Below are 12,973 nucleotides of genomic sequence, written 5' to 3'. Positions count from 1 at the left end.
ACACACACACACACACACACACACACACACACACACACACACACACACACAGACACACTATGCCTGCTGACATTATCACAGCTTTTCTAATCTGAATAATATTATACCATCCTCTGTCTCTCCTGCTTTAAAATAGCAAAGGTTTAACTTTCGTTATGCCTCTGCCCTCGGCGGACTTTAGAGCTCTCTGTTGTGATAGACATCTGCATGCGTGGTTAGGCTACCGGACTCGTAATCGTGAGGCTGCGGGTTCGGGGGTTCGATCCACGGGCCCGAAGTTGTGTCCTTGGGAAAGGCATTTTACACGAATTTTCCTCCCTACGCCCAGATGGGAATGGGTACCCGGCCATAAACAGCGAAAGATATTGTCAGTATGTTAGTGTTTTAGTGCCTATATTTGGCTGCTTGCAACTCTATGCTTCCCAGGAAGTTAAGGTTGTTTCAGAATGCTCTCGGGTCTGCTGGGGCAACAGTATAGATTGTGAAGCGCAGAGAGCTTGCTGTTAAGCGGGGATTTGCGCTATACAGATGTTATCTATTATTATCGTTATTATTATTATGCAAGTAATGTTGCCAGACATTGTAGTTTTTAAATACACCCCCCCCCCCCACACTCACCCTGAATTACATTGGTTTACACACTTTTTGAGGCATGAGGTTTAAGACTCGTTCTTGGTTAATTTAGGGTCGCTGATTTCAGAATGAGCTTTAATTTTTGCGTATCACGTCAAGTTTTTGCTCTATTAAAAATTGATATTTTAATATAAATATGACCAAATTCAGGAGTTTTCACACTGCATTACCTATATAGTTTCCGTTAAAACTTCGCTTTAATGAATCATAGTAATTTGTTGAACTTTTAAATCCATGACTTTTCATCCAAAATATGTAAGTGATCAATAAAATTCAATTATGCCAAGATTTCTGCGCTACAAACGTGATAAAACACAACTATATCCCTGCACGTGCCATACAAAAATGTAGCTCAACCACTATCCACTCTGACCTTCAATCTTCACAAGAGATTGTCAAACAATCTTGCGAAAGTATTGGTTTGCCTATAAAACTCGCTTTTTGGACTAAAAACAGATTTAGAGGTTTCTTAAAAGTAGTGTGTCTACAGATGAAAATCAAATCGATTTCAAATCCCAGTTGTTTTAGTCGTCTAGAATTGAATGGTCTGACAACGGTTGATCAGAACTTTTGGTTTCAGGACCGGAAGGAAAAAATATGTTTAAATAATGCTATAAAGATAGTTCTATTATAGAAGGAAACAGGAACTATTACAGTACTTTGCAATATATACAAAGACTCTGTCTTCTGTCTCAACGTACCAGGTTTGTTACATGCATTGGGTACCTCCTCTTCATATCAAATTAGGCTTGATGAAGTAATTCGTGAAAGCCGTGGACTTTGAGGGGAGTCTGTTTCAAGTATATTAAAATGTACAGCTTTTCCTTATATCAGTTGCGAAAAAATTAGGGCTCGTGTTTTCAGTGTCCCCCAAACCAGAAAGCTGATCACAGCTTCGATGAGTAACATAATTTCAGAAATATGAGCTTGGGAATCATTTGTATCTTTGATGAAACTTTTTTTGGCAACAGAAAAATAGAAAATCCCAAGAACATGGTCAAAACCCTGTAATAAAATTTCCATCTCTTGGGCTACAACACAAGCAACACGGTTCATTTTTTGATTAGTCATTTAGATGATTTTCTTCAAAACTTTCGTGATATTAATGATGAACAATGTAAAAGATTTCATTTAGACTTTTCGATAATGGAGGAGGGGAATCAAGGCCGACGGGACACCACCACAAAGGCAGGTTACTGTTAAAGCAATCAAAGAGACTGTCCAGACACCACGCACTCCAGACAATCCCGCTAAAGGAAGTCTGTCATGAATATAATGTCTCCAACTTAAGTTCGTATACTATTTTTTAATGTTATACGCATCGTTATTGTGAAATTGAATATTGACATGATTTATACGAATATAAGAAAGCCTTGTTGTCTCACATTTTCCCCTTTCTCTGAACAAAGTTGGCATTTATTGTTATTGATATAGCTAATTCAATTGTATACGCAAAAACAGTGGTTATGCCATAGAGAAAAAACTTGACGTGTAAGAGCAAAACAGATCCATTTTTTGTTAAAGTTAAATTTTGTTGGCCAGAGATTTATTTCTAGGTGAATATATTAAGAGATTGTTTTGGATAGAGCTGTATGGCTACTCTGGGAATTAATGATAACGGTTGGCTAGTTTCAAAAGCAAAGTAACGATGCAACAGCAAGGCTAAGCCCAGTTAAGGACATAACCGTGACATTATGCTTTCAAAAGACATTTAGAAACTCATGCTTTAATTTATTAAACCCTTCCTTGGTCAACCCGGCGGTGAAAACAATTCAAAGTCAGAACTCTGGTCACCCCAACCCTTGCAGGCACGTCACACGTTCATCCCACTAGATCTAGATGTCTTACATGGTAGGCGTGGTTAGAGTAAAAATAGACCACCGACTTCAACATGCAGTCTCGTTTTCAATTCTTGTGAGGGAAGTGCGTAAGAGTCGTTAATTTCTGCCTGGCACAAAACGATGTAAACACTAGACATTTGTTGTCAAGTGCACAGGAAACTGAGCTGAAAATATTCAGTCGGCTGATGTGAGCCAGAATGCAATTATGATTGTCTGTCCAACTGTACAACTGATAATGTAAAGTACCTCTTTACTTAAGTACACTTTGGACAAAACAGCTCTGAAGCGACGCATTGTCCTCCGTTGACACCATCTGAACAGATTTCACAATACAAGTTCTTTCCCCTTTTTTTAAAAAAACGTTTTGGTCGAAACAACCCCCTAATGATAAAACTTTGTATTGTTCTAAAAAGAAGAGGCGTTTTTACGCCTCCATCGACCCAATTTCGGAGGCGGACGTCAAACTCTGCCTGTCAGGGCCAACCTTATTGTACTCCCTTCCTAGTGGTTTTATGCGCGTCACAATAAAATAAAAATTTCGACAGCTTACACAATGACGGATTTCATGTATACCAGACCCTCCATTGTTCAGCATATCCTATAAAATACTTCATATAATATGCATCCGAAATATACAAATTCTGACAAAGCTCACATACCATTAGCACATTCACAAAATGGAAGTGACTGTGGCCGCTGATCACACTTGTTGTTGGAAGGAGAATCAAAGTAGCAGTTGTTTTTGTTGTTGCCGTTGTGGCGGCTGCTGCTGCTGCAGTTGCTGTTGTTGATGTTAGTGGTGGTGGTGTTGTTGTTGTTTTTGTTGACTCGTCAATTTCTGAGCTTTCACTCTTCTGTGTGACGCTATGTTGTCGAAAGTACGTCATGTATTATAATATTTGGCAATTTGGAAACACGTGTGTCACTTTTCCCATAAAACTACGACAGCTACAGAGTTGAAAATTGGCAAGTACCTGCACAAAGATTGTCCTCATGATGGAGCCCGATTTTTTATTTATTCATTTCCTGAATTTGACAAAAAGTTCCCGTCCTTCTTTAGCCTTTGTGTGATTATTCCACTGAAAAACGAAACAAATCTGCGTAGTTGTCCTTCACAACGGAGAGCGCCACTGGTAGGTCCTACTTTTTTACTTTCCCTCTGTTGTTTCTGTCTATCTTTCTGTCTTGCTTCTTTCCCTGCACTGTGTGACCGTTATTGTGTTGATGTGCTTCTCTTCACTCAAACTCTACCGCCCAAGCAAAGCTGTATCAGGCATACTGCGTTAAGATCTTCTGTCAAGACTTAACAACTCAACAGGCGAAACATATCTCTGAGGGAAGGAACAAATCTCTCCGAAATATATGTGGTCAACGTGTTCATTAATTCCTCCTTATGGGTGGACTCACCTACTTTGTACATCTTTTTTTGTAGTGTTTTACGCCTCCATTAACACAATTTAAGAGATCGGCTTCCGACCCTGCCAGTCAGGGCCATCCTGGGCTGAGAAGGATACACCATCCAAGCAGAAAAACAGAGATACTCCATAAAAAATTTACCCCCACTCGGGAATCGAACTCGGGTCTCCTGTGTGCTACAGCGAGGCTCCTAACCTACATCACAGACTCACGCCGGTTTTTGCCTCTGTTATGACTGTCTATTTTACTTCCAATAAATACTAATGGCACAATAACGGATGAAGCAATCACCAAGGGCCAGGATTTGCCGAAATTGGAGAACGTGGCCAAGGACAGACAAACGGGGCGTCAACTGCTCTCCGCCTTATGTACCTGACGGTATTGGGAGAGAGTAAAAGTAAAGTTGTTCCCGCATCCGATCCGGACATTGGGGATTGCCTTGTTAATGAGACAACTTCCTGGGCCTTCAGCATTATTGTGATAGGGTGGCCAGTTCCTTTCCACGCCGCCTTTACTTCCCCAACCCAAAGTCAGGTACCCATTAGTAATAAGTAAATATTAACGAACTACCCACCTTGTATAGTTAAACTTTTGACCATTGTCTCTACCCCGTTTTCGCCTCCTGGTGGGACATCGTACACCTTGATTGTGTAGTTTGTTGGTCCGGGGTAGACGGTCCCGTCATGACTCCAGTTGAGCAGAATGCTAGAAGCGCCCTGTGCCATTCCATGGAAGTCTACAGGGGTGGTTGGGACTGAGTGGAATAAGAGTGTGGAGAAAAGGAACATCAAAGACAAAATCGTAACATTTTTTTTCTTTCTTTCTTTCTTTCTTTCTTCTCTTCTTACTGTCTTGCTTTCTTTCTTTTTTTCTTTCTTTCTTTCCCTTATTTTTCTTTCTTTCTTTTACTCATTCATTCTTTATTGATCTATCAATTGCTTTTTTCTTCGTTCTTTCTTTCTTTCTTTCTTTCTTTCATTCTTTCATTCATTCAGTCTTTCTTTTTTTCCTCATTTCTTTCTTTCTTTCGTTTTTCTTCCTTTTGTAGGTAAAATATCATTTGAATCTCCCATTCGTAAATTAATCATCTTCCGCGGTCCCGTCATGACTCCAGTTGAGCAGAATGCTAGAAGCGCTCTGCGCCACTCCATGGAAGTCTACAGGCGTGGTTGGGACTGAGTGGAGTAAGAAGAGTGAGGAGAAAAGGAACATCAAAGGGAAAGTCGTAACATTTTTCTTTCTTTCTTTCTTTCTTTCTTTCTTTCTTTCTTTCTTCCTTTCTTTCTTTCTTTCTTTCCTTCTTTTTTTTCTTTGTTTCTTCCTTTCTTCCCCGTATCTTACTTTTTTCTTTCATTCTTTCTTTATTCACCTATGCATTTCTTTCTTTTCTTCTTTCTTTTTTTCTTTCTTCCTTTCTTTCCCTTATTTTACATTTTTCTTTCATTCTTTCTTTATTCATATATCCATGTCTTTCTTTTCTTTTTTCGTTCTTTCTTTCTTTTTTCATTCATCTATCCTTTGTTTTTCTTTTCTTCTTTCTTTCTTTCTTTCAAACTTTCTGTTTGGTCCTACTTTGTAACTTTCCCTCTATCTGCCTGTCTGTCATACTATTTTTTAGCACTAAACTAAAAGACCAGTATCGTATCGATTTGTTTCTCTTTAGTAAAAAGCAAACTCATACAAATCAAAGAAATGGGCATATTTTCGTTTGTTTGGTAATTTTTATCGATTTTTAGTTTGTTTCTTTTTTGGGGGCGCAAGAAAGTTTATGTCCTTTCAAAAACATGTGTGTATTTCACTGGAAAAAACTTTGATAATAAGAAATGCAGTTTCCATAGAATTTCCAGCTTTGGAAGTCGCCAAACTTTGGCAGCCATTTCCTCGCTTATTTTACTCCTGAAACCAGGCGACCCCCACCTCTTTCCATTTCAAATACTTCGGCTTCTATTGAAGATAGATGGGTGATTTTTTGTTCGTCAAAAGCAAGACAAAGATCAATCTTTAAGTTTATATCAATAACTCCCTATGCCCAAAAATTGACGAGCGCCTGGTTCCATTGCGTCGTGAAATAAATATGATGATGATGATGATGATGATGATGATGATGATGATGATGATGATGATGATGATGATGATGATGATGATGATGATACACTTACTGGAAGAGCTTGTCATAAAAGAGATCGAGCTAAGCTGACCAACCAAGTCCCCTCTGTTTTCTGCCCAGACTGTCACGTTGTACGAAGTGTATGGTTTCAGTGCATCAATAAACAGCTTCTTTTCGGAATCATCTCCCTGGTCCACTTCTGCACTTGTCAGTTTTTTTCTCTTATCACAGTCTACAAAAGAATCTTGTCCTCGACTTCCTGGGTTCTGGAAATTGAGAGCATAATTTTTTAATTTTTTTTTTATAAACCCCACATTTTTTACTTAGATTTGAATTAATCTGGTTCATAATCAGAAACATTTAGAACCCACTATATGGTACAAAACAAATAAAAAGAAACTGGAAATTGAGTGCAAAATAGTTTTTCAAAAATAAATAAACACCTCATTTTTTACTTAGATTTGAAGACTAACAATATGAAGCAACGCAAACAAAAAGAAAACTAGTTGAAAAACATACGCGGCAGTGTTCGTTAGCTCGAAGCAGTACATAGAGCTAAAGTGGCGTCTGTTGGCTAGTGGTTAGACAACCGGACTCAAACTCGTGAGAATAAGGCGTCGGGGTTCGAGGCTCAGTTCAGTCTGCGATCTGACGTTGTATCCTTTAAGAAAGGCACTTTGCACAAATTTTCCCTTTTCGCTTGGTCCTTTCGGAGACAGACGTTACATTTAGAAGTCCAGTCTCTTAAATAACCCCCCAGCATTGCAAGGGGCGTTTGACCTACACAATTTTGAAATCAAAAGATATCAATTCGTTATCACCTATTTTATGTAGATCTCTAGATATTATTTACACTCTCATTCACACAATTTTCTTCCTCTAAAAGATTCTCTCCTTTTATGTTCTATCTGCTCTCGTCTCCACTTTCTGCCCTACCCCCTCACCTCCTTTCCCCCCTCCTCTGGGCACCTGACTCTTTCTGCAGCCTTTCTACTGATACTCCTTGGCTCCTTCTTACTTCTGTCTTTCAGACACCCCCCCCCCCCGATCTTATGGTAGGAAAGTTCTACATCTAGCCTTCTCGGACAAGGGCGAAAAATCTCGGAGGCCCTGTGTGCAAGTTGGGCAAGTTAAAGATCCATTGGTTGTCCAAAATCGATCAGAGTAGGCTTCGGCTTCCACCAGGACAAAATTTAAAATTTCCTACCAACTGAAAATGTTTAAGTTAATGTGTCCAGCTCGCTCATATGACCTTATGCACTTGCAAACACCGCAAAACACATATTAAAAAACACCACCAAAAAACCCCCCAAAAAACCTAAAGCAAAACAAACCTCTTCCAGCTTGCGACCATCTATTGTTCCGAGGGCTGATGGGTTCACATCGTCTTTCTCCAGTTTGTATGAGATCACAACTGACATCAGACAGTGACCAGATATTGCGTTCTGTGTGAAAACGTGATACGTTTGTATGTAACCATTGGGCATTTCCGGTGGCAGCCATTTGATCTGCGCCGAGCTGCTGGTTATAGAGTCAAATCGTAACTGTGAGACAGGGCCGGGTTCTGTGTGGAGAGAGAAAAATGTAAATGTAGGTGTTCTTACCCCCCCCCCCCAACACCCTACCATTTCGCCCCAATCGATAGACTTTACATTATTTAGGAGGCAGGCTTCGACCCTGTTTATCAGGGCCACTCTCAGTTGAGAAAGAGATAGCTCCCAACAGAAAGACGGAGGGACTCGATAAGAATTATCCCCTCTCAGGGAATCGAACTCGGGTCTTTTATGTGTGACGACGAAAGGCTCTAACCGCTACACCACAGACGCCCGTAGTATTGAGAGGAAGATCAAGAAGGCGAATAAAGGTGAACTCTCGTTGATTTCAAGTTTGTCGTAAGGCCTGGATGGGTTCGGAAAATACCCCCCCCCCCCCTCTTTTGTTTTTCCTTCCGTTCAAGGGCTTACAGATGGCGGATTTGGCTTAATTTGATTTTTTATGTAAGTTTGTTACGCTCCCATAGACACAATTTTTCATAAAGACTTACAAATCAAAAGAATTCTTTTTGCTTTTACCTTTTTGTATATACATGTATATATACGTATGTATTTGCACTTTCATTAACTTAATTTAGATCATTTGGCAGGCAGGCTTCGACCCTGCCTGTCAGGTCGAAACCGGGTTAAGAGGGATACTTTTTTCCCAGAGGAAAGACCGAGATGCTCGATAAAAACCTCTTGGGTCTTGTATGTGCGACAACAAATCGCCTACCGCTACACCACGGACGCCGGTGCTAGAGACGTATCAATAACATTACATTGATTAAAAGCTTTTCAATAACTAAACATTTTGAAAGAGACCTTTAGCCCATATCATTCCCATTTTATAACTTCCAGAATATCATTCTACATCTAGATGAGCGTTGACGGCTCAGTTTGCCAAGCACGTTAGCCCGTTCTTCTGTCTGTTGTTCTCCTGAAACGTAAAAGCTCCACAGTAATCTCTCTCTCTCTCTCTCTCTCTCTCTCTCTCTCTCTCTCTCTCTCTCTCTCTCTCTCTTCTCTCTCTCTCTCTCTTCTCTCTCTCTTTCTCTCTGTTTATCTATCTATCTCTCTCTTTCTCTTCCTCTAACTATCTATTGATCTATCTATCTATCTATCTATCTATCTATCTATCTATCTATCTATCTATCTATCTATCTAACTATCTATCTATCTATCTATCTATCTATCTATCTATCTATCTATCTATTTATTTTAGTTCTCACATTCAAACATAGCCCATATTATGACAGCCATGTGATGCGATGTTATGGCTGTACTACATCACAGAAAAGATTGATTTTTTAAAATGGAATACAGATTTTTTCAAAATAAGAGGTCGATCTGACGATGTGAAGAGTGGATATACTTGATGGAGGGATTTCAAATTTCGAGGAAACATTCTTGGGATGTCTGCCAAAAGAATCCGTCAAGACGATATTCAGCTTGTACAGAATGCCCCTCTGAAGTCCGTGAAGATTTAGCAAAGTGCAGTTGAACGTCTCCGATCTTGAGGGAACACTGTCAAATCAAAAAGAGCAAACAGGGAGTCTTGTACGTCTGGGCTTTCTTTTGTGTACCCAGAATGTGACAGGCAGGGGGCATGTAGGCTTACTGAACGTCATTCGAAAAAGTGGAAAAAGCGGTTTTGGGATTGGGCGTGGTGAAGTGAAACCAGTGCCCCGCACCCACCTTCCTCCAACGCGACAAAAAGAGACCACCCTCCACTCCCTCAATTAACGATGATACAGAACAACGCAAAAGTAAAATAACAAAACACACACGTATGCACGCACACACACGCACACAAATACACACACACGCACAGAAATACACACACACGTACGCACGCGCGCGCACACATACACACACACGTACATAATAATATACACACACACACACAAACACGCGCACGCAAACACACAAACACACACACACATACACACACATACGCACATAATAATACACACACACACACACACACACACACACACATACACACACAAACGCGCACACACACGCACATAATAATATAGACACACACACTCGCACACACAAACAAACAAACACACACACACACACATTCGTACACTCTCCCTCTATCACTTACACAAGCACTGACATATATACACAAAATTAAATGAAAACCTATTCACAACGTTAACACACGTATTTCGTAACTTTGAATTGAGACTACAAGGCGGTGTTGGCTGGGGTTGGGGGGGGGGTCTCTAAATTAACTCTTACGTTATTGTGGTGGTGAAGTAATAAACTATTACAAGTCGTAAGCCTGTTCCCTCTATAATCGCAACAATTCGGTTTGAAATATGAATACCTTAGCATTTTCAGCATAAAAATATAGATCTAAAAATATGTTTCAAGTAACACGTATGTCATTAATAATAATAATAAATTGCATTTATATAGCGCATTTCCAACAGATGCAGCGCACAGCTCCTATAGTAATCCTCTTTCTTTCTCTTTTTCACTCTGTCTCTGTCTCTGTCTCTGTCTCTGTCTCTGTCTCTGTCTCTCTCTCTCTCTCTCTCTCTCTCTCTCTATATATCTATCTATCTATCTATCTATCTATATATATATCTATCTATATATATATATATATATATATCTCACCCTCATCCTTGTGTAAAGACAATAAAGACGTTAGCCCCTAAAATTGTCAAAAAGAATGAAGACTTGGTATAGTGTGAGGTTACAGTAAAGTACAGGCAAGCAGATATTATGACAAATGAGGACGAAAAAACCTCCCAGTACGAAGCATCTGTCCATGACAACGACAATAGTAGAAGTGCCGACTTCAAAAGGTTAAACTAACCTGTCAGTTTCCGTTCCATCCCTGGCCAAGGGTATCAACCAGGCGCTGCAGTTGCAAAAGTTACCTTTGGGCGATTGAAAACGGAGTATTACGTCGTTCTGCTCGGTGAAGGTTGGATCACCCTCCTGTGCACCAAGATCAGGAGGATCTGGATAATATTAATAAGTAATAAGATGTGAAATTTGAGGAAGGACGAAAAGCTTGTATGATTTTCAAGAAAGAGAAGAATAAATTATTAAGACACATTACTACCCTAGAATTAAGCTTACAAAGTTTTATCTGCTCAGTACCTAGTTTTGAGAAATTTGATGTCAAATTGTCCGACTATTTTAGACCATATATCAGGAGAGGGAGTGCTCCTTCCTGCCAGCCAGAGCCAACCTACCGATGTCTATGGTCTAGCGGTTAGGTGCTTCACTGTTGCACGCAAGAGATTCCTAGGTGGGAGTAAACTTTTTTTTATAGAGTCGTTCTGCTGGTATGTTTTATCTCTCTCAGCCCAGGTTAGCCCTGACAGACAGGATTGGAAGCCCGACTCCAAAAAGATCTGAATTATGTCGTTGGGGGCGTAAAAACATCTAAATTTAAAATGGGATTCTGTATAGTGTGTCCCAGCAGAAAGACAAAGAAATTTCACACAGTTTACTTCCCAATGTGGGAATGAAACTTAGCGTCTGTTGCGTGCAATGGCGAAAAGTCCAGCCATTCGATCGCAGGTGCCGGTTAGCAGTTGTGTTTAATTTGTTCTTTTATATAAACGTGTTTTACTCTCCCATCGATACAATTTTAATCATTTAGGAGGCAGGCTCCGAGCCTGCCTGTCAGGGCCAACCTGGACTGAGAGGGATAGAACATCCCAGCAGGAAGATTCGATAAGAATTTCTCACCCCTCGAGAATCGAACTTAGATCTCCTGCGTGAGACAGCGACGCCCCAAAGCAGTTGTTGGTCCAGCTACGATATTATAATATGAATATAGATCGTGAAATTGTATTGGATTAACGTCTGTTTCATCGTTGTAAAAATATTTAAGATGCAGGACCTCCAAATGTAACGTCCTTTTCCGATAAGACCGAGCCAACGTAAAAATTCGTGTAAAATGCCTTTCTCAAGGACCCAACGTCGGACCACATTGAGCTTCGAAGTTTCGAACTCGCTATCTCCCGTTGCCCAACCACTAGACTACCGACGCCACCCTCATATAAAAATTAAATACATGTAATTATGATCGAGAGGCGCAATCGAAAGGACATCGAATTCGATAATAGCTTTTGACAGCTATGTACAGTAAGTACAGGGTGATCTCCCCAAAAAAAAACTGTACACATTTTTTTGGTTAATACTTTCCTTCACACTGAAGTTTTGCGCTTCATATTTGAACGTAACATTTTGACGGCAAAAGAAATTTGTCTGATATTCATTTTAGATAAATCCACAGAATAGTTTTGCTTTACAGAACACATAAAAAACAACCCGTTTTCAGCTCTGTCTCCTTTCTTGTAACATGGTGCACTAGTTTGCATTAGGCCTAAATCTCAACGATTGCACCATATTGCAAACTACAGTAGTCTAACAGGCCAGCAGAGGTTTGCAGTTAGTTTTTCTTAAGTTTCCTTTGCCTGCTGAGATCATGGCAAAGATTTGTAAAGAGCAGAGAGCTTTTTGTATTGAACATTTCCTCACCACTAACTCATTTCGTAAGTTTCGCACAAGGCACCCAAATAATGTTAAAGTGCTCTTAAGACCTTCTTTGATGTCAAGGGTGGAAATGGTCCGTCAGTTAGGACCTGTACAGAATCAGAACTAAAAATTCAAACACACAACGTTAGCACCCCTTTAAATGTCACCAGGGTGCAGAATTCAGTAGATGAGCCCCATTAGACGTATGTCCGTAGACGATGTCTGCAGCAATGAATTTCCTACATCTGAATGGTCCGCATTCTCAAAGCAGATCTTCAAGTGCGTCTGTAACATTGTTCGGTTCACGAAGCTATCAGAGGATAGCAATGTGTTCTTGATTCCTCGACCTTCTTGAAAATCGTGAATATTTCCTCACTGACATTTGGTTACTTAGCAAAGCCCATATTCACTTTTAAGATTATATCAACTCCACAAATGCTGTCTATTTGGGCAACCTCAACTCTCCCCACCTCCATTGTCTCTAGAAACAACTCCATATACTGTAATCGAAAAGAAATGTTGTTTAAAGGTTACAGGGATGGAAAGGTTAGATTTTAAAAATAAAAGGAAAGAAAAAAAAACCCTACCTTTTCATCACATTCCTTACAAGATCTTTTAAATTGATGCATTTTGCATTTGTAAAAGCCATTTCTATTTTCGAAAATAAGTTTCTTCGTTGTGAATTTTACGTCAAACAACTTTTGAATTAATTATATCTGTTCCAAATTATAACATTTTAGATGTAGAACAAATTTTGCGCCAGATATTTGAAAAAAAAAAGTCGTACAGTTTTGTTGGGGGGTTTTAAAATCACTCTGTACTTTATATGAAATTATTATAGCCATCATGTTCCTGTTCTTATCCCCCATATACTCTCTGTTTCTTCTTCTCTCTCTCTCTCTCTCTCTCTCTCTCTCTCTCTCTCT

At 39.7% G+C, this 12,973-nt stretch overlaps 1 protein-coding gene across 1 annotated transcript in view; it reads right to left on the bottom strand.

Annotated features, from left to right (window-relative positions):
- LOC101857520 (receptor-type tyrosine-protein phosphatase H) overlaps positions 1-12,973 on the bottom strand; it is a gene marked incomplete at its 5' end in the record, with an annotated part of 52,076 nt that overhangs the window by 36,818 nt on the left and 2,285 nt on the right. The window contains 5 exon segments of the mRNA XM_013088884.2: positions 4,465-4,644; positions 6,050-6,263; positions 7,332-7,561; positions 8,905-9,056; positions 10,369-10,516. Coding sequence (XP_012944338.1) covers positions 4,465-4,644; positions 6,050-6,263; positions 7,332-7,561; positions 8,905-9,056; positions 10,369-10,516 — 924 coding nt within the window.

The sequence above is a fragment of the Aplysia californica genome, unplaced genomic scaffold (assembly GCF_000002075.1).
Source record: "Aplysia californica isolate F4 #8 unplaced genomic scaffold, AplCal3.0 scaffold00825, whole genome shotgun sequence".
Classification (NCBI taxonomy): Eukaryota; Metazoa; Mollusca; class Gastropoda; order Aplysiida; family Aplysiidae; genus Aplysia; species Aplysia californica.
Note: the sequence above shows the minus strand (reverse complement) of the source record. Positions and strands in the feature narration are given on the sequence as shown.